The following is a 24,945-nucleotide window of genomic DNA, read 5'->3' as shown; positions in this document are numbered from 1 at the left end:
CCGCCGCCATCCTTGGTGAGGGAATGCGCGAGTCGCTCAGCCCTATGTAAATGGGCGGATGTCTCCTGGGACACACACAAGGTCCCAGAAAACACCACTCCCCATTTCCCAGGAGGCAGCATGAGGAGCAGAAGAAAGAAGACCACCACGGACGAGGAAGTGGCAGATTAGGACGATCTGCCTAGTAACAGCCACTTCTGGTAAGTATAAAAATATATATATATAATATTTTTTCAAATTTTTTGTAGCCTTCTTGGCTATTTTTTTTTTTTTTTTAAGGGTGGACCTCTGCTTTAAAAGCATTCAAAACGCCAAGTTTGGTTGTTTTAAATACTATTTTTATTTTTTAATCTGGCGCCTTTAAAGTGTTACTAAACCCACAACAGTAAAACCAATGTGTATATGCAGTAAAGCATGCTTGTTATACTCACTGTGGAACTTAAGGGGGTTAATCCTCTGCATTGTGTAAAAAAGGTGCTTGAACTTTTATGGACAGATCCTCTCCTCCCTGATAAGACAGAGCCTTTGGAGTCAGTCTGCACATGCTCAGTTTGGTGTGTATTGCTAGAGAGGTTTTATTTTTTTTCTTGGGAGAGTGAATGTAATCAGCACAGGGCCAATCAGTGCTATCCAGACAGAGGGTCAGAGGTCCTGCAACCTCAAAGGTCAGCTCATTGCAGTATAAAAACTCCTTCTACGGGCTTCACCAGAAACTGATAGAAATGGTGGGGCTGCATTCATGGCAATGGTGGGGCTGCATTCATGTCAATGGGCTGCATTAATGGCAACTCGGGCCTCCCAGTTACATTGACGTTAAGGGTTTTTAAGCGGAGCTCCCCCCAAAAGGGGAAGTTCCCTTTAAAGAGGAAGTAAACCCTAATGGGTGTTACTTCCTCTTTATTTCCCTGCAAAGGTAAATCATAATGGACTACTACTACATCGCATAGTAGCCCATTATGTGACACTTACCTGCAGGAGAAGCCTGCAATGTCCCCACCTTCCCCGCGAGTAGCGAGTGGCCATTCTTCACCCATCTTCTATCCGGGGGCCGCAAACTCTGGCTCTGTGAGTGGCCGGAGTCGCCTCCACTCATGGCATGACCGGAGTTAGAAAACACAGCGTACCCTTTCTAACTCTGACGCATGCGCTGAACAAATCGCTGTACGGCGATTTGCAAATATATCCTAGACCGTGCAGGTCTGGGAGATATTTCAAGCACCTACAGGTAAGCCTCAATCTAGGCTTACCTGTAGGTTAAAGTGGTTGTAAAGGGTTTACAACCACTTTAGGGACTTGTCTTGAAGAATTGGCACTTTTGAGGAGTGGGTACCCAATATTGGCAGGTACTTGCTCCCACTTCTGTCCCCCCACCCAGTCTTCTGGGACATTAACAGGTCCCAGAAAACTGCATCGACCAGCCGCGATCCGCATGCCCAGTGGGCACCCGGCTGTGAAGCCACGAGCTGTCACAGCCGGGTGCCTATAGTAAAGATGCTGGCGCCGAGGAACGATGATAGCGGGTGCGACTGACTGGGGTGAGCAGATCGCGGGACAGGAGAGTGACTCTTTTTTTTTTTTTAACCACTTAAGGACCGGACCAATATGCTGCTAAATGACCCAAGGGGTTTTTACAATTCGGCACTGCGTCGCTTTAACAGACAATTGCGCGGTCGCGCGACATGGCTCCCAAACAAAATTTGCGTCCTTTTCTTCCCACAAATAGAGCTTTCTTTTGATGGTATTTGATCGCCTCTGCGATTTTTATTTTTTGCCACGGGAACCGGCGCATGTACCGGGGGGGGGGGGGGGCCCCGATCAGACCCCCGACCCACGCCAATGTGCCTGTCCGTGCCATTCTGCTGACGTAAATGTACATGCGGCGGTCCGAAAGTGGTTAAAGGCAGCAGCTACAGTTTTTGACTTTTATTTTTCTCACACGTGACTGGAACTCAGCTTTAATAATACTAAAGTATATATATATATTTCTCCATCTATCTAGATATATTTTTTTCCAATAGATATATAAAATAATAATCATTTCTATTTAAAATGAAAAACGATTTTGCCTTTGCTTGTACTCTACAAGACAACCTTCTAATTGTATGAAGATATTGAAGCACGCAGGCAAACCAGTGAAATAAATAAATAAAAACAAGGTTCCATGTCTAAGCTGCGCCCACTTCCGCTTACGTCTTCCATCACGTGACCGCGCCGCACAGCGATTTCACAACCTCCCCCACACAAAGCTTGCGCACTGTCATGTTTCAGGAGCCCCTCTTAATGAGTCATTATCATACATCTTAGGCCGGGACACACTTACTTTCTCCGGGTACAAGTAGAATTCCTCTGCTATGCCGAGCCTACATGTTCACATTACGAGTTTTCTTCTATTCCCCAAACTATTTGTCCTTAATTTAGTCCAACCGCATGCGCGTCCACGTGCTTTTTCCTAACGTCATTGCTGGCGTGCGCGCGCTGTTGCCAAGCGCAAGTTACGGGGCGGGGAAAAGAGAAACCCGTGTGGACCTGCCCCGTTCGTTCCGCGGCCAACCAGCGGCCAGTTCTGGGAACTCGCGGTCTCGGGCGGGCCCGGAAAGGGGTTAGTTGATTGGGCAACGAGGGTGACAGTGTGAGAGGCGGGGGCAGCCATTCGTCTACTTAAAGGTGTTATTTGCAACAGCGGTTCGCCATTTTGAGAGGTACCGTCGGAAGAGGCAGAAGGCCGTGGGATTTCTGGTTCTCAGACCAGAGAGGCCGGATGGTGAAATCCTCTCTTCAGCGGATACTCAATAGCCATTGCTTTGCCAGAGAAAAGGAAGGAAATATAAGCTACATCATCACCATGCCTCTTCTGAGTATTCCCAGTAGTAGTAGTGAAAGGTAGGAGGCCTCTTGTGTTGTGTCTGACGCCTTTTCCCTCTATCTTCTCACCCATCTCTGTTTTATTATAATAGTCGGCCCCTCATGTACAGGTCACGTGTCCCTCTTTCTGGGATGAGAGGGTTAGGCCCTGTTTGCTCCCATGAGAGCGCACCTTTCCAATGTGGCGAAAGCGCATCATAGGCCCTTTTTAATTCCTATTTAGGTCTGTGGGTGGTTTATTTTTTTGCCCCGTGTTCTGCATCTGTAGTGCCCTGTTTGGGGAAACCGCTGGCCATTATAGTCCTGAAAACAAGTCTTAAGTGTCATTTTTTTTTTTTACCCAGGTGACCAAGGATGAAACACGTATAAGATGGGTTATGCGGCATTTTAATGCAATGCGCAAAACGTGATCAATAAATATATAGTGGATGTCAATATAAAATGGGGTGTTTTTTGTTTTTTTTCCCTATCTAACCTGGCCCCCTACCCTCCCCAGATATTTAAGGTAGGAGATGATGTAAAGCTGGACATATATTATACTGTCTGTACAATCTTAAGATTTACCAAGCTATTTAATATGACGACCTACTTGAACAATCCATTTATTTTGCATCATCTGCCAGGCCATAGCTGATGTTGTAGATCTAAGTAAACCTGATTGGGTAGTACACCCCCCTCCCCTCTTTCCCTGAGGATTGTCATAGCGCTAATGTATTGGGGGGGGAGGGGGGTAAATATGTATATAATTTTAAGATGGACAATGATCCTCTGATATATTGATAGACGTAGAGCTGTCTGTCAAAGGGTTACTGGAGATACAGCTATGATACCCTGATATCTTGATGGGCAGATGTATATCTGTCCATCATTGGATATATAGCTATGATCCTCTGATATATTGATGGGCAGATGTATATCCGTCCATCATTGAAGATATAGCTATGATCCTCTGATATATTGATGGGCAGATGTATATCCGTCCATCATTGGAGATATAGCTATGATCCTCTGATATATTGATGGGCAGATGTATATCCGTCCTTCATTGGAGATATAGCTATGATCCTCTGATATATTGATAGGCAGGTGTATAGCTATCCATCAAAGGATCATTGGAGATATAGATATCTATATATTTCCAATGATCCTTTGATGGACGGATATACATCTGCCTATCAATATATCAGAGGATCATAGCTATATCTCCAATGATGGGACAGATATAAATCTGTCATATCAGAGGATCATTGGCCTCATCTTGATTAAAAAATCAATTTTTTTTTTTTTTCATTGGAAGTACAATATATCAGAGGATCATAGCTAGCTATATCTCCAATCATGGACAAATCAAAATCTCTCAATATATCAGAGGATTCATCTTGATAAAAATATACATACGCACTTTTTTTTTTTTTTTCTTGAAAGCCCATCTTTGATTATTAATCACGTGGCTGAAAAACAAAGATCCTTATCCTTGCGTTAAAGCTTAAATGGCTCTTTTGCTTCTGTTGAAATATTTTGCCTTGCATAGTGATGAGCTGTCATGTTAGGGATGGATGGGGATGAAGCCCACGCTGATGACTAGCAGATTTGATCAATTATCAGCTGACTTGGTTGCACTGTTTGGTGATCAGACTTTGATTTTGACCCCTCCCCCTATATATCCCAAGGACATGCACGATGAGGTTGAATTTTGCAATTTCCCTGAACTGGTGCAGCCAAGGTGTGTCAGGATAGAATGCGTGTGCCATTGCCTAGCAGCTGGCTTGTGCCTGTGTAATTAAGCGCCATCTTTTTGTCTTGGTAGGCATTTTAGGGCTTTCCTAGCCAGGATAAAAAAAATCTAGCTGCGTAATTGGTAATTAAACCGTGTTCTAAACCACGCATATTGTAGAGCAGCCAATGGCTCAGTCTTATCTAAAATGTTCTAAATTATTTCTTGCTGCCCATCTGGGGGGGGGGGGGGGGGTTTACATGGCACAACAGGGAACGTTATGTGATTCTGAGACTAGGCAGTACAGTGCATTTTTTTTAAAAAACTGGATGTCTTGGATGTGGGTTTTTTTCTGCCACTAGGTTTGTTTCCCTGAGTGACTAAATTTTATTATTTTTTCTTAAAGCCCAATTCCAGTTTAAAAATGTACTTCCACCCTCCCCAAAATCCCCTGATTAGAGGAGGAAAATGCACTGTTTTTCTCTTGCCTTGGGATGTGATCACTTTTTTTTTTTTTTTTATAATTCCAGGTGTCATGTTACTTCAGAGTGACGTGGACAATTCCATTAGCCTGTCAAGTCTTCTTAGGATACACATAAGATCTGACAGTTGTAAAAGGGGACTGGATGGTGATTATCGCACTAGTGATAGGGTACCACTTGTCACAGGTGATATTGAAGGACCTAGGTGGGGGGACTAAGATGAGTAACGGATTTCACAAGGTCGGAACCGCTAAACACTTGGCAGGATGGGTTAGGGGTGGAAGACATCGTAGGGAGATGAACAATTGAATTTTTTGGGGTCCAGGCCCTGTACAGAAAGACAAAGCAGTGCCCCCTTATTGGCAGCCCTGGCCTTGCAGCTTAACTTTTTTTCTTTTTTTTTTTTTTTGTCACCTGTGCTTCCAGTGAGGACAGGAAGTGGCTGTATTGAGGCTGGAGAAGATCCACTGAGATGCAAAAGAACCATATTTTCTGAAGGGGTGGGGGGCGGGATGAGTAAGGCAGTTTGATGCAAGATGCTTTGCTAAAAGGTCCTCTAGTTGTAATTTGGACTTCTACCACATGAAAAAGCGAGCAAGAACAGTGCTGTAAATCTGAGCATCATTTAAAAAAAAATTGTTGCAGAAGCCCCTAAAGCTAGGCTGTCAAGCTGGTGGCCTTCCAGCTGTTGTGGAGCTAAAAGTCCCAGCATGCATTTGCCTGTGAAAGTCATGCTTGTACTGTCAGCCTTGCAATGCCTCATGGGACTTGTAGTTCCTTCAACACTTGGAAGGTTGCCAGTTTGACACTTGTGCTCTAAAGCAGTGCACCAGCAGATCGCTAATTCCATGCAGGTTTTCTGCAGACCTGTTAGTGTATCTACGATACAGTCCGACAGGAGGAATCGGTGAACTACTGCAATGCTTACAGCGACGTGGTAGTTCATAGAAAACTGCAAGCTGACGGCTGCAAAGGATGTTGTGACTTGTAGTTCATTCATACAGAGCTCTGTATGAATGATGCAGCATGTGGTTGCGGGGGCATCACATGGCACACTATGAGAAAACTTGCCTTGAAACGCAGCCCTCCAGCAATGTGCTGTCACTGATGTAGAGGCCTTCATCTTCACCTGGTCTTCTGGGTACACAGGTTGCAGCCACTTTGCCGGGCCGTGATGAGGTCACTCCCATGCATGCGAGACACGGCAAGGAGCTCTAAATAAATGGCACGCATGCTGTTCAGAGCGCATACGCTGGTGACATCGGACTGCTGCTGCTCACTAGAATATCTCTTGCGGTGCACGTTTAGAATATATTCATTGAACCTGCATGTACACAAAAGTACAGTTTACGACCTCTCTAACTTAAAGCGGGAGTTCACCCATAAAACAATTTTTCCCCTTAGATGGATGCTCGTTTTGTCTAGGGGAATCAGCTAGTTTTAAAATATGAGCTGTACTTACCCGTTTTCGAGATGCATCTTCTCCGTCGCTTCCGGGTATGGGTCTTCGGGAGCGAGCGTTCCTTCTTGATTGACAGTCTTCCGAGAGGCTTCCGACGGTCGCATCCATCGCGTCACTAGTAGCCGAACGTCGGTGCGGCTCTATACTGTGCCTGCGCACCGACGTTTGGCTTCTTTCGGAAAATCATGACGCGATGGATGCGACCGTCGGAAGCCTCAATCAAAATAGGAACGCCCATACCCGGAAGCGGCGGAGAAGATGCATCTCGTAAACGGTAAGTACAGCTCATATTTTAAAACAACTAGCCGATTCCCCTAGACAAAAACGAGCATGAAGCCAAGGGGAAAAAGAGTCATGTACGGGTGAACCTCCGCTTTAAATATTGTATAGTTTGGCAGCCCTGCCGATCGCTACATTTTGGGTCTACTTTGCCACAGGTGCAAAGCATCATGTAGCAACATGTAGACCTCCCCATCTGCTGTCCTTTGCAGCTTAAGGCCCCTATCGCACTACCACGTCTTCAGTCGCACGATATTGATGCAATTTCAGGGAGACTTGAGGTCCGACTGAACGTTCATCAGTCGGACCAAAGTAGTGCAGGGATTACTTTGAAGTTGGAATATGAATGGTTGTCATTGGAAATCTTGGGGAACGACTTCTGCTACTTTGCCGTCCCAAATCATGGGACAAGTCGTAAAAGTGTAAAAAGGGCCTAAAGCTGAGTTCCACCGTAAGTGGAACTTCTGCTCATTTGTCTCCTCTCAGTGAGACATTTGGCACCTTTCGGAGGGGAGTGGATACCTGTCCCCACTTCAGAAGTCTGGGCCGTGGCGCATTGTCAGTGGCTCGACTCCCTCCTTCCCCTGCCATCGGGCCAGTAGGAGAGCGCAGCAGTGCCTCGTGCATACGCAGTAGTGACCTGGCTTGAAGCTGTAATGCTACACTGCTGGGTTCCCTTACCTGGAATTGGGCCGCTGCAGTGCTGACATTGATGGACTCTAGGACAGGTAAGTGTCCTATAAGTCAGCAGCTGCCATATGTGTAGCTGCTGACTTTGATAGACAGATTACCCATCCCAGGATTGGACAGGTGATCTGTCTATCAAAGTTTCCCGTACAATGGGGAGGGGATGAATATGACTCTTGCGGCGGGGAACACAGCCATTAAATTAAAAGCTGCTGGGTTTTAACTTTTACAGGGGCGGGTGGACCTCCTGCTATCGCAGCTCCCCCCCCCCCCCCCCATTCAAGTCTAAACGATGCTTAAACGATTCAGCAATTTGTCAGCTTTCTCCACAGGAAATGGCCTGCCATAGAGTATTTCATTTGATTGGGGGGGGGGGGTAAATGATGCTTCAAATGGCTTATTAGAAAATGTGGATAATGCAAAACGGTGGGGAATCTGCATTAAACAGGTTGGGTCATTATGTAGACTTTTTTCCTTTTTAAAATGCTCCTGCATTTCTGTTGGAATAATTTGGTCCATCTGCATGCTGAAATGACCCTTCATGGTTTTAGCTTTTACATAAAAATGAAGCCAGCAGAAGGTCTTCACCTGTTTATTACATGCAGTTGGATTGAAGTCTCATCATACCTAAAACTGAACTGGTTATGTTTGCTACATCTGCAAAGTGAACATGCAGAATATTGTATTCATGACATTTCTCTGAGTTCCCAATCCTGCTACAAAATGGAGGGTTTATTTAGTGCATATGCATAAAACAATCTGCAAATGGCTGCTGTTTTCAGGTCTCTCAAATCCCTGTGGGCTTGCTACATCTGCTGAGAACACGAGCTTGGGGTGAGGGGCGGTGTGCACAAGAGTTAAAATCTCTAGACAAGAGCCTATTATTGAAATTCTAATATTGGATCATACCTTGACTGTTAAGCAGTGCTTTACATCTCATTTATTTGTGAGCACCAATTAAAGATGTGTATTTAAGCTCATAGGATGTCATTGCTGATCACATTTTACAAAAGAACTCAATATAAAACAATGGATTTTATTCAGGTTTATGAAACCAGTTTTTCTTTAGGGGATCTTTATTCCATTATACAGGGTTTCTTACAAATAGCATGCACAGCTATATTCCTTTAATGTGTGGACGTTAGTTGGTTGTCATGACGATTCAGTGCCTATAGCAGATCATGAAATGGCAACCAGCAATGCGCATACAGGTCTCGGGGCGGCTTTTTTTCCTACACTTCAGGATTCAGTTAGTGGTATTAAACCCAAAACCAGAATTAAGTTATAAAAATAAATATTGACAACTTTATCCGTGACCAAAAATGCCAGATGTCCCCATATCTCAGCCTACCTGTGCTGGCTAAGAGATGAGCCGCATCCGCTGCCTGATCAAAGCACGGGGAACAGCTTTCAATTCAATAGCTGTGTTCCCGCTGTGAGCGTCATATTCAGCCCCTCCCCATTGTACGGGAAACTTTGATAGACAGATCACCCGTCCAATCCTGGGATGGGTGATCTGTCTATCAAAGTGCCTGAACAAGGGGGAGGGGCTGTATATCACGCTCGCGGCAGGGAACACAGCTATTGAATTGAAAGCTGTAATCCCCGCGCTTTGAACAATCAGGCGGCGGCGATGCGACTCTCCGCCTTGCTCGCTCCCAGGCATCCCACACTCGCCAGCCCTCAAAATTTACTCGCAAAATGCGAGCAGGCGAGTGTAAATTCTGAGGGCTGGGCTAGCTGATATAAGTACAGTGACAAATTGAAGCAAAATTCCATTTCGTACTGAGATTTTTTGGACTGTCCTAATCAAGAGAAGTTGTTCACTCCTCCCCAAGTGTTTTTGCCCAGCAATATTTAGGAGTTCTTGAAGTAAACCCTTGTGGGGGGGGGGAAAAACACCCTGCGAGACAAACGAATAATGAGCTAGTATGCGTTGCATACTAGCTCATTATGTATTGCATCAGATCGAAGCCCCCACAGCAGTCCATGTCTCACTGGAGTTACTTCTAGTTATTGCGGCTCTGGCGCTGTGATTGGCTGGAGCCACGACGTCACTCCCGTGCATGCGCACGGGAGCTGCCGGTAACGGCACGCTGACTGAAGCAACAGCACATAGGTGCAATTGCTTCAGTTTGCCCCAGTGCGCAAGTGTCGATGACCTCTGCACATAAAGGGGATATCTCCTAAACTTCTTAATGTAGGCTTACATGTAGCATAAAGTTGTTTAACCACTTAAGGACCGCCTCCTGCACATTTACGTCGGTAGAATGGCATGGCTGGACACAGGCACGTACCTGTACGTCCTCTAAGTGCCCAGTCGTGGGTCTGGCCTGTGACCCAGTCCAAAGCTCCGTGGCCGCGGGACCCGATCGCCGCCGGTGTCCCGCGATCGGTGTGTGCGTGCACCTTCCCCGTTCTTCACAGTGGCAAGGTCACTGATCGTCTGTTCCCTGATATCGGGAAAGGCGATCAGTGACATCACATGTCCAGCCCCGCCCCCCTACAGTTAGTGACACATGAGGTCACACATCCCCTACAACGCCCCCTAGTGGTTAACTCCTAAACTGAACTGTCATTTTCACAGTAAATGCATTTTTAATGCATTTTTTTGCTGTGAAAATGACAATGGTCCCAAAAATGTGTCAAAATTGTCCGATGTGTCTGCCATAATGTCGCAGTCACGGAAAAAATCGCTGATCGCCGCCATTAGTAGTAAAAAAATAAATGCAATAAAACTATCCCCTATTTTGTAAACGCTGTAAATGTAGCACAAAACAATCATTAAACGTTTATTGCGATTTTTTTTTTTTTTTTTTTTTTTTTTTTTTTTCCAAAAATATGTAGAATATTTACCCCCTCTGCAGGGGTCCAGGTCCTGAAGATTCAGGAACTGGCACTGGATTAGACCCATTGCTTGGGGAAATATATAGGCGTCCTAGAGCATGGCTGTCGAGGCTTTCTGTTCCCTACCTTTGCTTTTGCATGAGTGAGTGTTCTGGGCTTAATAATTGCCTCATTTTAAGGTTTGTTCATATGCCCAAATCCACTCCAGGCAATTTCAATGCTGCATGGGTCAAGGAGGCAGTCATTGGATAATCACGTGTCCCTTAATGTTTAGGAGCGCGTTGTCCCTGATGGGTCGTAAAATCCAGCCCTGTAGTCTAAAAAAAAAAAAAAAAGTTCTGGTAGCTTCCAATTGGATGCCAGCCTGATAGGTGCACAGGACTCCTTCCCCAGCTTATCATGCTAGCACTCATGGATTTAGTTATCCCTTCAGTGCTAAACCTATTGATTTTACTGGGTCATCTGACCTAGATTTATTCACATACCACAGATGTGACATATGGCCTCCACAAGGGGCATACAGAAGAGGAGGCAAGATCGCTGGCGGGGGACCACAATAGAGAAGGTCCCCCTCTGCATTTGAAAGTATTCAAAACTCCCTGATCTTCATTTTTTAATACTTTCTATCTTTTTTTTTTTGACGCCTATACGATGCCAGTATTCCAGACATCGCTTCTGGGTTACTTGCTCTAAGATCTGAACAAAGACGATTGTCTTTGTTTGGGTCTTTTGGTCGATCAGGCTTCCTGGTGGGGAGCTTGTAATGGCCTAGTGGCTGCTGAGCTACATTGGTTGTAACAAAGCTGACCATCCACTCTAAAGAACGGTACTGGAGTGGCGCCTGCAGCTGCAGACATCACCCTGGTACAACCCCTTGAAGCAATTTCGGGAACATCGCTAAGTTTGAAACCGATGCTTGAGAAAAGAATCTCCCGAATCTCTGTGCAGAACTACACGGGAGAATCTTGTCAATGATCTTAAGGCAGCTGGGACCATAGTCACCTAGAAAACAATTGGTAACTCTACGCAACGAAGGGCTGAAATCCTGCAGTGCCTGCAAGGTCCCCCAACTCAAGAAGGCACATGTACAGGCCCACCTGGTGTTCTCCTCCTGAATCATTCAGATGTTCATTAAAAGCCAGCAGTATGTGTAGCTACTGGCTTTTAATTTTTTTTTGGGGGGGGGGGGGCGGACCTTTAAGCCCCAAAACCTTAATGACTGAGTGGATCTGCACAGAGTGGGATAAAATCCCTCCTGAGGTGTGTGCAAACCTGGTGGCCAACTATAAGAAATGTCTGACCCCTGTGATTGATAACAAGTTTTGTGAAGGGGTCAAATACTTATTTCAATTATTAATCAATTCCGGACTGCCACACGACTATATACATTATATACATAGGCACTTTGAAGAGGGATATGTTATGACAGCAGATGGCTGCCATAACCCAGGTATCATCTCTTCAGATGGCGGTCCACTTTTTGTCGCAAGATTGGTCGTGTGTCAAAATAAACTTTTTAAAGCGCCCTGTCCCGACAAGCTTGCACGCAGAAGCTAACGCATACGTGAGCAGCGCCTGCATATTAAAATGGTGCTCAAACCACATGAGGTATCGCTGCGATCGTTGGAGTGAGAGCAATAATTCTTGCCCTAGACCTCCTCCTGTAACTCAAAACATGCAACCTGTAAACATTTTTAACCACTTAAGGACCTTGCCTGTTTTTCAGACTGTGTGATTAAAACCGTTTTTTTTGCTAGAAAATTACTTAAAACCCCCAAACATTTTATATAATTTTTTTTCTAACACTCTAGAGCATGGGTGCTCAACCTGTGGCTCTCCAGCTGTTGCAGAACTACAATTCCCATAAGGCATTGCAAGCTACTGACTGTTACAAGCATGACTCCCAAAGGCAGAGGCATGATGGGACTTGAAGTTCTGCAACAGCTGGAGAGCCACAGGTTGAGCACCCAAGCTCTAGAGAATAAAATGGCGGTCATTGCAATACTTTGTCACAGCATATTTGCGCAGCGGTCTTGCAAGCGCACTTTCTTTTTTGGGGGGTTCACTTTTTTAATAAAAATAAATAAGACAACAGTAAAGTTGGCCCAATTTTTTTTTTTTTTTTTTATATTGTGAAACGTAATGTTACGCTGAGTAAAATGATACCCAACATGTCACGCTTCAAAATTGCGCCTGCTCGTGGAATGGCGTCAAACTTTTACCCTTAAAAATCTCCATAGGCGACGTTTAAAATATTCTATAGGTTGCATCTTTTGAGTTTGAGGTCTAGGGCTAGAATTATTGCTCTCTAACGAATCGCGGTGATACCTCACTTGTGTGTTTTGAACACCGTTTTCATATGCGTACTCTTCTGTGCGCGAGCTCGTAGGGACGGGGCGCTTTAAAAAAAAAAAAAATTATTTTACTTTTTTTGTGTTAAAAAAAAAAAAAAAAAAAAAGGTCACTTTTAATCCTATTACAGTGAATGTAAACATCCCTTGTAATAGAAAAAAACATGACAGGTCCTCTTAAATAAGAGATCTGGGGTCCAAAAGTTCTCACCTTTAGACTAAAATGCAAATAATTGTCATTTGCAAAAATGACAACAAGAAAATATGCCTTTTAAGAATGGGCGGAAGTGGCGTTTTGACGTCGCTTTCGCCCTGCTATGGAGACGGGTGGGGGCCATCTTGCCCTCACTCGTATCCCAGCCGAGCAGGACACAGAACGCGATCACCTCCGCCGCTGCGGACGGCTCCTGTAAGCGATGGAGGGAGGGGCCCTCTCCCGCCGCGGAGACCACCGTTATCGTTTAAAGGACCGCTCGCAGGAAAGATGGATATCTCGGTTGTGGCAGCAGCTGCTGCCGTTACGAGATATCCATCTTTAAAGTGATGACGTGTATATATACGTGAGTGGGTCCTTAAGTGGTTAAACGTGACCTATGGAGATTTTTAGGAGTAAAAGTTTGTCGCCGTTCCACGAGCAGGCGCAATTTTGAAGCGTGACATGTTGGGTATAAATTTACTCTTCGGAACATTATCTATGGGTGTTCTAAGTAATTTTCTAGCAAAAAACTTGTAAACATATCTGAAAAAGAGGGGCTCGGTACTTGAGTGGTTAAAATGCAAATCCATTTAACTTTTTCAAATGTGGTTTTCTAGTTTTTTTCTTTTAAACCACTGTTAAAATGAACAATAAAATTTATAGACTGATTTATTTCTTTGCCGGTGGGCAAACATTCAAAATCTGAAGGGGATCAAATACTTTTTTTTTTTTTTCCTTCCCCTTTCCTTTCTCACTATAGCTACTTGCCTGTCCCAGGATCCAGCGGTGTGCTCCAGACGTTCCCTCGCTGTTCTGGGGGAGGTGGTGGTATCTCAACTGTGGGCACCCGGCTGTGACTGCTTGTGCATGCACTCCACATTGTGAGAGGTTTCCACAGTCAAAACCAGGCACCTCCTTACAAGGCAGGAAGGCATTAAAGTGGAGCTCTGTGCTTTAACTAATGGATTTATTTTATTCTGTAAGTATCTGCATGTTTAAGTAGAATAATCCTAACTTGCTATGTTTTTCTTTTTCTTCCAGTTCCAGGGTTTCTTTCAATTGCTGTAGTAACCTGGGTCCGGGGCCTCGGTGGTGTTCCTGATGTCCCTCACCCACCCCTGAAGATCCCAGGTGGGCGAGGGAATAGTCAAAGGGATCACAATCTTTCAGCTAATTTATTTTATTCTGTAAGTATCTGCATGTTTAAGTAGATATTAAATGAGTGTTAACTGCCAGATTTCATCATGTAGTGTTTATGGTTCAGTTCTGAAAGACAAACCTGTGACTCTTCTTGCTACAGAGCTGCCCATGAATGGTTTGATGAAAGAAAGCACTGTCCATTTTTAAAGAATCATGTGATGTGTATTTATGTATTGTAGTGCTCAAGATTTGAAGTGTTCAGAGACACTGCATGCCCAAGCAAGCCAGCTTTGACTTTTTGATGCCAGATGGCTTGATCACATAAGTGGCACAGTATGCAGGAAAACTGAAAAGGGTAGCCACTTGCCTGGTCTTGCATTGTGCCAGAGTTGTGTATACCAAGAATGGTTAAACATGGCGTGCAAACAGTTCACTTTGTGTGTAATATATAATCAAAGTGTGTATTTATCTGCTTTAATTTTGAGCAGTTAAAGGAAGCCTGTGCTAATACAACCCCATGCCAACCCATACAGCTTCTCTATTTGGTAAAATGGCATGTGAGCACCAAATTACAGATTTGTAATTTTGTCTTGCAGGGTCCCCCCCCCATGGCTCCCGGGAGCCGCCAGTAATGGCACGGTCGCTGAAGCAACAATTTTAATGTTTATCAAACTAGTTTTACTTGAGGGCATTTATCGGCGTATAACGCACCCTAACTTTAGGCGGGAAGTTTCTGGGAAAAAAGCGCACAACACGCAGGCACAGTTTACCCTCTATAGGGTAAACAAGTGAGTTATACACCAATAAATATAGTATATTCCATCATGGAGTTTCTTACTAACAAAATGCACAGCTATATTCTGTAACAAATGTGTGGATGTTGGTTGTCATGCCGATCCAGTGCTTATGGTAGATCATGTAATGGCAACCAGCAATGTGCATACAGATAAATTCTGCTATTTTTGCCTCATACATTTTTATTAGGTCAGAGTGAACAGGTGTGTTTTTTTTTCCCTGTCTGGTGACTACCACACAGTTTCTTTTATGGGTATAGCAGGGACAGGAAGTTCCCATCTAATTCTGCATTCCCTTTGCTTGTCTTAATTCTGTGCACAAGCAGATTAAATTACCCCATAATAAATCAAGAGTTACTTGGGTCTCACAAAGCATACATATGCCATATTAAGGTTATTGCATATACTCTAAAGTGGCTTCATGAATACAAACTGCTTAACAGGGGGATTTTTTTTTTTTTTTTTCATTTAAAGTGTTTCAGTACCCAAAATTTTATAAAAAATGTCAGACGTTTTTGTAACCTTTAAAAACAAATTTCTAGGTTGCCTCTGACTTGGGGGATATTGAACCCTGCTATTGTGCTGATCAATGGCTTTAAAGGAGCACATTTTATTTTTTGGTAAAATAACAAACATGTTATACTTGCCTCCACTGTGCAGCTCGTTTTGCACAGGGTGTCCCTGAAACCTGTCTTCTGGGGTCCCTCGCATGGTGGAAAGCTCTTGCGAACGCCATAGCCGCTCACTGTATCACTCGGCGCTGGCGCGTGGCGTCATTGGATGTGACTTATGACAGTGCCAGCCAACGGCTGCGCTGCTATCAATACATCCAACCTAGCCAATAAACGGCCACAGACTGAGAACCGAGGAGGCTGACGGGGGCGAGCGTGGGACTTTCGAGGGTCTGGTAAGTAAAACTGGGGGGGGGGGGGGGGGGGGGGTACCGTCAGATTTTTTTTTTTTTTTTCACCTTAATGCATAGGATGCATTAAGGTGAAAAAACATTTTACCTTTACAATGATTGAATGATTTAGAATGATTGTTCTGAGCCAAGTATGCAGGTTAGGATTTCACACTTGGTTTGCTACAATTTTTTTTCAAGATGCAACCAGGCATCTAGTAATTTTAAGTTTAGGAAACGCAGTGGGTAATTGGGGTGCATTTAATCAAGATCAGTATATTTCAGTCTGTGGGCTAAGCAGTGTTTGGGTTTTATTATGTTTTTGTGCTTTTGACACATGCAGAGCATATTTTTTATTTAAGCTACCCCCATCATTTTGAGAAACTAAAGGTAAAACAAGGCTAAGTACTCGCCACAGCCAGGGATCAGCAATATGGTGACATTTTAAAGCAGTTGTATACCCGCAGAACAAAAAAACCTGTAAGGCAAAGTCATAATGAGCTAGTATGCATACTAGCTCATTATGAAATGGTTGCTTTAGAATGAGGCATCGGTATCTAATTCTGATCCTTGCACTTGGCGTGTCTTCTGGGTTCACGGCTCTGGAGCCGTGGTGACCACACTCCTGCTGCGTGTGTGTCTTTTTCCCTGGCAGAATCTGCCAAACCTTCAGCCGGGCATTTGCCTCTGACATCAGCGGCTGCATGCAAAGTGAATATTTCCTAAACCATACAGGTTTAGCAGATATTCATTTCACCTACAGGTAAACCCTATCATAGGCTAGTCTGTAGGTAAAAATTAATGAAATGGGTATACAACCACATTAACACGCTGGCAAGTATGACACTTTTAGGTTTGTGCAATACCTGCTCATCCACAGATCATAAACGCAATGTCAGATCCTGCAGTGGAGTCGTAACATATTTTACAACGAACCTGTCACTACTTTCCCGACAGGTTGATATAATTCTACATGTATTCTGACTGTTTACCTATGGACCCATTCACCTCAAATGTTTTAAGGTGTTTGTTTTTTTTTTGTTTTGTCTAGGATAACAGGCTGAACATAACAGAGGACCTTGCATCCTCTAACAGGACCAGAATTCTCAACGTCCAATCTATGCTAACAGATGGAAAACAAGTAGACTGGAAGGCTGTACTAAACAACAACAACTTGTACATAGAAATACCAAGTGGCACACTTCCTGATGGGAGCAAAGATAGGTAAATTAATACAGATCTTCTAACTTTCAGTGACTCAAATTAAAAGGGATGTAAACGCTTTATGCTTCATACAAACCTTTTTTCAGCCCTCTGTGTAAATATGGTCCAATCAGGCCTGTAAACAGTCAAGGTCTCAATTTTTTTTTTTTTTTTTTTTTTTAACTTTCCCTCAATGGTGTATGTGAACAAGCAATGCTGCTGGTTCCTGAGACAATGGTAGCATTTCTGCACACACTACTGAATCCAGAGCTGTTCTGTATAAATTTGTTTTAAAAACTGTTTTAGGTTCTATATTGGGTGTAGGTTTTCTATGTTGGCCATCCATACAACTTGCACCTGGCGGCTTGAACAGTCTGATCTTGGAACCAAAAATATCTCTGTCAAATTTTAAGCCTATTTTGAGTGCATGCTTCGGAAAATGGATTTACTTTTTTAAATTGCTCCTGATAACCTGTCCAAACTTTAAACATTTTGGTTAAAGTGGTTGTAAAGAGTCATTCTATGCATGACGGTAAACCTGTGTGCAGCAGCCCACCCCTTCCCCAATACTTGCCTGTGTCCCATCTTGATCCAACAATGTACTTAAGGGCCTCAGCCGATGAGGTGCGAGTCCTGAAGAGCTGAGTCAGTAGCTGGAGCCATGGGCTCACAATCCTGTCAATCACAGCCAGTGAGCCAATGAGACGGGTGGGGACAAGCCTGCGTGGGTGCTCCCAGGTCAAGCTGCTTGCTTTGGGGGCAGGTGGGGTGCCCCAATTGGAGAAAGCTTAGGACTGCTCTGTGCTAAACCACTGCACAGAACAGCAAAGTATAACATGTTTAAAAAAATAAAGACTTTGAAGTGGAGGTGAACTCTCCTATTGTTTTAGCCACGAAGCTGCCAACTTGGACTCTGTTTAACCACTTCAGCCCCAAAAGATTTTGCTAAATGACCAGGCTATTTTTTGCAATACGGCACTGCGTTGCTTTGACTGACAATTGTGCGGCTGTGCAACATCTTTTCTAAACCAATTGACTCGTTCCTCCCCCCCCCCCCCACAAATGGAGCTTTCTTTTGGTGGTATTTGATCACCTCTGCGTTTTTTATTTTTTATTCTTTGCCCTATAAACAAGAGCGACCATTTTGAAGAAAAACTACTTTTTGCTATAGTAAATATCCCAATTTGTCCCCCTCATTTTAGGCTTGTATGTATTCTACATATTTTTGGTAAAAATCGCAATAAGCATAGATTGGTTTGTGCAAAAGTTATAGCATCTACAAAATGGGGGCTTGAGTTTTTTTTTTTTTTTCCGCCCCTGAGAACCAGGGGGTGTGTGTGCACACACCATACCCCCCCCCCCCTTTTCTGTAATCAGTCATCGTGACTGCGTGAGTTGCTTTTTAAAGAGCTGACTTGCAGCTATGATGGTGCGTGCAGGGGAACTAGCCTGCCGCAGTATAACTGCGCCAGGTGGTCCAGAACCGAATAATCTTCAACTGGCATGATGCTGCACATGTGATCAGTTATGACACCAGAAATGGGATGGTTTGGTTGAGAGAACAAATCGAGTGCATGTTGAAGACCAGGCAATGCAAGAACTTGTAATTAGTGTTAATTTTTCCCTATGTTCCCAATAGTATCCATTTCTTCCAAATTAAAGAATAGGCCCTGTCCTTCCTGCATCCTGTTCATTTGTCAAATGGCAAGTCCTCTCCTGCGTTCATTGTATAACTGTTGGCTGAGTATGGAACTTGTAACGTGAGGGTGGGGCTTAATTCCTAACTTGTCAAAGGGAGGTTCAATACAGTCTAGGTTTTCAAACGGCACAATGAAGGTTGATTTGAACACTTGGGGTTCAGGTCCGCCTGCCAGTTTTTTTGGCGGACCTGAACGGGCGATCCGTGCTCCTCTATGGAGCCCCGGATGTCATCCGCCGGCTCAGTGGGGATCAACGGAGCGATCCCCGCGGAGGTTCACGGGGCAGATCATTACTGTTTCGACCCGTGTGAAAGGGGCCTAACTGACCTTTTTAAAGCAGGTTGCCTGTACTTGGCATGATTAACTAGAAACATTTTTAGGCAGGTATGGTCTAAGTAAAAGGAGATTAACAGCTTTTTGGTTTAAATGCTTTGGCTTTTTTTGAGCTGGAAGACTGCATGAGTTTAGGTAACTGACAAGGGAAGAAACTCAGCCCTCATGGCGCCCATTTGCTGCTATTGACCCCCCAAGCAGAAAGGTGCATAAAAGTAAGTCTTTAGGCTTGCCTTTAAAAAATGACTGCATAAGACAAAGGGCCAACTAGTTTACTAAGGAATATTGTATGTTTTTGTTTTTTTAGTTTTGCTGTTCTGCTGGAATTTGCTGAGGAGCAGCTTCAAGTCGACCATGTATTCATATGTTTCCACAAGAATAGAGATGATAGAGGTAAGCAGTTTGCATGTGTTTTTTTTTTTTTGTTGCTAGGCTGTGCAAATTCCCATAATCATATGGCAATGGTTTGCAAGCCAATTATGACAATCAACAGCAGAGTAAGGAAATGGTGCTGCTAGAGTAACTATATGCAGTCCACATAATACTGCTCAATGTGACCCCAGCCTTGCCTGGTATGCAAAATTTTACTGCAATAGGAAGGACGACTAGGCAGATAAGTGGCGCTTCCCCTTTTTTGGGGTTAAGCTCTGCTTTAATTGTAAGGCTGCCAGTCTTATGACTTTTTTTGTACGGTTTAGTGCCAAACAATTTAAAAAAACTTTCAGGATAACATTGTAATGACTTACAAGAGCAATGGACTACATTACACACTTAAATTATCCGTTTTTTTTTTTTTAATATAGGTTCACTTTTTCATAATGTAAGATGACTTTCACACAGTGGTAGAAGTAACAAGAATTGAACAGCGTGTTATACAGAGAACAGTAATTCTTGTCAACCTACATTAACTGTGCAGGGAGCCTAGTCTCCCAGTACAAACTTCAGTGCTCATGTGACTGATTTAGTTCTCTGCATCATAACTGAGGTGTGGAACCAGGCAGACACTTCTAAGTAAACTCCAGTGTGTAAATTGCACATGCTGCTTTTGTTTTCATATTCTCTATCTGTAAATTGGTGCTTTATGTACCTATAAATTGGGGTTATGTTTGTATTCAGGCATACCCCACTTTATATTATATTGACCAAAAATTTAAATGTATACATTTGTAAAATGTGTCGTGCATATTGTACAGTATCATTTTTAGGTATCGCACAGCGACATCCCCTAATATTGCATGAGTTAACGTGAGGCGCTTATACCAGTACCATTTACGTTTGGTTATAGCTGTGTTTTGAGTTTGCTGTGCTGTCATAGCTTCCATCCCCCAACATGCGTGTCCCATGTGGAGGCCGGCAGACATGGGGATAGTGTCCCCGTTCTAGTCAATGCAGGTTTCTGGTGTTTTGAGCCACCTATCCCATATATTGTACTTTTGAGGGGGCACCCTCTGTGGGAGTATATGTGTTTTTTTTTTTTTTTTTTTTTTTTTTTTTCTTGTGAGGCAAAACATTGACTCCCGGCATACCCCACTTCATAGTCTTTGCGTGTGCCCCCCCCCCCCCCCCACGCCTAAGGGAGCATACTTGACGTCACGACTTTCCGAAAGAAGCCGAACGTCGCTGCGCAGGCGCCGTATGGAGGCGGCCTGCGCAATGACGTTTGGCTTCTGTCGGAAAGTCGTGACGCGCAGTATGCGCCGGTTGGAGGAACGTCAATCAACTAGGAACGCCCAGCCCCACAAGAATCATACCCGGAAAGCCGAGGGATGAAACGGCGATATCGAGGTATGTACGAAAAAAAAAAAAAACCCCAGCCTACCCGCAGTGTAATCGGTCTTCAGAATTTATTGTTCGAATTTTTTATTTTTTTTTAGGGGGAACCACCCCTTTAAAGCGTGGGGGCTCAACTGGCGGCCCTCCACCAGTTGAAACAACAAGTCCCATCATGCCTATGGAGTAATGCTTGTAACCATCAGCCTTGCACAATGCCTCATGGGATTTGTAGTTTTGCAACAGCTGGAGTGCTGCCAGTTTGAGACTCCTGTCTTACAAGGTTCCCAGTTTAGAGTTGCACGAGAGATCTGACATTAAAATTGCCTCATGTGTGATATTCTCCATCTCCTCCTTCTTTTTTTTTTTTTTTTTTTTTATATCGCATCACAGAAGATGAACAACATCCTTTGTGATGGCATGTGCTGTTACTTCTCCTCTTTATGGAGATGTGTAAGGTCTGTTGGACCACATCTCTTCCCTCCAAAGCAGCCAGTCAAAGATCGGGTGGCTGACCATTGCCTGCTGTGAAACATTCATCTAGTTGACTTTGTGTTTCTAAAACAAACACTACATCACTTTGGCTAGGTGTTAAAGTAGCATTTACAATTTAAATGTCAGTCTAAATAGACTAAGGTTCACTCACTGAATTTCTCTTGGCAAGCAAAGATCACTTGTTTTCATTGTTCAAAATGTTTCTCACTTGTTTTATGCGCATTTTACATTGTTAGTTTTTACCAACTTGTTTTCATTCTTTCTGCAGCTGCTCTTCTTAGAACCTTCAGCTTCTTGGGCTTTGAGATTGTGAGACCCGGACATCCCCTTGTCCCTAAGAGACCAGATGCTTGCTTCATGGCTTACACATTTGAAAGAGATTCTTCGGATGAGGATTAGTAATCTTGCAATGTTCTGCGTCTTTAGAGCTTTTTTTTTTTTCTTAGTCATCTAAGATGAGTTGTGATAAATTTCAGCATCTCTTCAGTTTACTGCTGTGGTTGAATGTTTTCCCTGATCTCTGTCCAGATTAAAGCTGATAGTGAAGGCAAGATGTTGAATTTTATTTGTCTGATCGTCTTTCCTGAATAATTTTTGTTTGCATGTTTTGATGTTGAATAAATGCGCACTCCAGATTATTGCAATGTCATTTGAAGTTTAATGTGTTTTTGTGATATCAAAGTACTTTAATTCTAAATAAAACATTTATATTATGTTTTTACGAAGAAACTTTTTTTTACTTTCAGCACAATCCTGTATAGCATGACTAGGGGTGGAAGAGGGTGGGGTACAGAGGAAAGGATGCAAAGCATGGTTTAAGAAATTGTCAGTAAGTCACATTATGTCCTTACAATGGAATCTGAAATTGGGTGGGATATACTATGCAGCAAGTAAACGTGTCCCTGAAGTTTGTGTTGAAAGCAGAAAAATGGGCAAGCATAAGTATATGAATGACTTTGACAAGAACCAGATTGTTATGGCCTTGCTGATCTGTGTCCACAGCAAAAAAACTCCTGCAGTGGGCATGTGAACATCAAAACTGGAGCACTGTGTGTGTGTGTGTGTGTGTGTGTGTTCGATCGCAGATGATCAGGTGTGTATTGCTTAACTTCAGAAGTGATGGGACCAGGCTGTATGATAAAAAGGCAAGCCGGCAAAGGCAGTACCTAAACCTTGTTGACAAATTGCACCCCTTCATGGAAACTATGCTACACTGCAAAAATAGTTTATAGTGGTTTACGGAACAAAATGATTGGTTCAAGGTGATTTGGCCTCCAGTTCTTCTTGGACTATAAAACCACTTTACTAACTGCCTGTAAGGCCAAATCTGCTGTTCTAACGAATGTTTCTCAATTTTTATCCCCCCCCCCCCCCCCGAACCAGTTCATCAGCAGGCTTGTAGTCAATCATGGCACAGATGTGTGTTTAGTAAACACATAAGCCAGATCTGTGCGCTAAAGCACCACAAGTTGGGCACAGTTTATTGCCTTCCTGTCACCAGCCTGTGCCAATAAAGGCCCCTTTCTCATGTACGGTTCCTGTGAGTATCCGTACATGTCTCATCCGCTTGCTCAGCAGGAATCGCTCTGTTGATCCCCGCTGAGCTGGCAGGGTGGTCCCTGTCAGATCTCCGCTCTCCCCTATTGGGGGATCGGATGAACACTGTTTGTCTGTCCGTGTTCACCCAATCCGCCCTGCAGACGGATGGAAAAATAGGATTTTCCTCAATCTGCAGAATCGAGTATGTTTATCCACTGACACCCGCTATCTCATAGGGATACATGCATGTCCCTTTTTTTATTTTTTTTTCCATCTGTAAACGGATGGATGAAAAAGTGACCATACAGTCCGCTGGTGTGAAAGGGCCCTTATGCATTATTGCAGTCTGATTACCAGTCATACTAGAAGTTGCTCATCACCACCATAACTAGTGTAGTGTCTGTACAGATTAGTATCCTGGTCCCTATCAGAACTATACCACTGTCTCAAAAAATGCAGGATAAGCCCAATCCCTGCCAGCACTTTCTTTTAGGCCATCTAAAGTGCAGGGTCAGTAAAATTTCTGATTACTGCCATATATACATTTGTTTACAAAACCAGTGTTGGCAAGATCAGTCCTGAGCTCTGCTAGCAGTTAAAGTGATTGTAACGTTTGTGTGTATTCCCCGACCCCATAAAAATGCCTGCTTTGTTGCAGTGCCGCCCAGATCCTCCTCTACTGAGGATCCCTCTTCTGTGATCCTGGGCCCTCCTGTACAGTGCCCCCACAGCAAGCAGTTTGCTATGGGGGCACTAGAACTGAGTCACAGCTCCGTGTCCATTCAGACATGGAGCCCTAGCCCCTTCCTTGATGGCTAGCTGATATTTTCTTGATTAAAAAAAAAAACATTTTATTGAGGCAGAGTAGTAAACATACAATAGTAGTAGGATGCATATCAATGAAACGATGATACAAACAGGAAATTTATGTACCTGTACAAGGTAAGTAAACAATAGAGGAGATTGCGGACGATTCCCCTCCTTCGACCAAAACATTTCAAACTCCCTGAGATTAACACAACCTTACGAAGGAATCTATGTTTTATTGTCTCTATTACATGGTTACTACTAAAGATCTCAAATCCATCCTTTGACATATAATCTAGTCAAATACAACATCTGCCCCTTACTTACATGCCTGTGGCTAATGTGCAACTATATGAAACATATTCTGCATATTAAACCAGTGTATCGTGAACCTGATCCCACATCCGTGTCGCAGATTATTAGATGTCACCAAGTCAATGTTTGCCCTACCACTTCTCCCCCTTGTGACCCATTATCCCTGCAGTAGCCTATCCATAATCAACTCTGCCAGCCCCGGAGTGTCTAGCCAGGGTTGCCATAATGAGTAGAATTTTTTTTGGACGCATTTCTGTGCTGGTATGTTTTTTGGTATGTAAGTTTTATTTTTTTTTATTTTTTTTATTTTTTTCCCCGTATCGGCATATTATTCACCATCTTAACCCAGAGTCCCTCTGTAGGCACTCTGGAGGTAATCCAAAATCTAGTAATGGCTTTCCGGGCAGCATAAAGCAGCCGGCGTACAGCTGTATGACCGTGAGGGGAGAGTGAAGGCACTTCGAGGGCACCAAGGAGACACACCACTGGATCATGCGGTGTCGGAAAGCCATACGCCTGTGATATAGTGTTAGTAACATAGTGCGAGTATCTAAAAGTTTTGGACATTTCCACATCATGTGTAATAAGTCCCCCTCTTGTGCATTACATTTTGGGCACAGCGGAGAATCTCTTAGACACCACTTGAATAGACGAGCCGGTGTCCTATAGACCCTGTGAAACAAAAATAAGTGCGACAATCTGTGTTGTGACGATACCAACGGAGCGGAAGATAAACCTAATTCCCACGTATCCCCATCTATGGGACCCAAATCTTCCTCCCTGCCTACACAGTAATGTGGGTGATACCAATCAGTCTGGAATAAACCTGTGAGATCATACCCCTGTCTCTGTTCATCAGGATGTCAGTGTGCAAGGGGGTGCTTCACTACCGAGATAGGGGAGAGCCTACTCTCACTCTGGATAGCATGTTGTAATTGTAAATACTTGTAGAACTGGGTCCTAGCAAGCGGCAACTCGCCTCCCAAATCTGTGAAGGACTTGAGGACTGAGCCCACAAACAATGAAGCAATGTAGTGAATTCCTGCATTGGTCGATTGTCTGAAACCC

At 43.7% G+C, this 24,945-nt stretch overlaps 2 protein-coding genes across 2 annotated transcripts in view; one reads left to right on the top strand and one right to left on the bottom strand.

Moving 5' to 3' along the window:
* JSRP1 (junctional sarcoplasmic reticulum protein 1) overlaps positions 1–2,484 on the bottom strand; it is a 127,830-nt gene extending 125,346 nt beyond the window's left edge. The window contains exon 1 of the mRNA XM_040323225.1: positions 2,321–2,484. The gene's annotated coding sequence lies outside the window, so the exon portion shown is untranslated. The remainder of the gene's footprint in view (positions 1–2,320) is intronic.
* A 176-nt stretch (positions 2,485–2,660) lies between these two features.
* On the top strand, positions 2,661–21,929 carry OAZ1 (ornithine decarboxylase antizyme 1). Its single transcript, XM_040323237.1, is given in 6 exon segments — positions 2,661–2,880; positions 13,922–13,979; positions 13,981–14,067; positions 16,767–16,939; positions 19,259–19,344; positions 21,485–21,929. Coding segments are annotated over 6 exon segments (657 nt in total). The 5' UTR covers positions 2,661–2,758; the 3' UTR covers positions 21,616–21,929.
* Positions 21,930–24,945: the final 3,016 nt, after the last annotated feature.

Source organism: Rana temporaria, chromosome 1 (genome assembly GCF_905171775.1).
Source record: "Rana temporaria chromosome 1, aRanTem1.1, whole genome shotgun sequence".
Taxonomy (NCBI): domain Eukaryota; kingdom Metazoa; phylum Chordata; class Amphibia; order Anura; family Ranidae; genus Rana; species Rana temporaria.
Note: the sequence above shows the minus strand (reverse complement) of the source record. Positions and strands in the feature narration are given on the sequence as shown.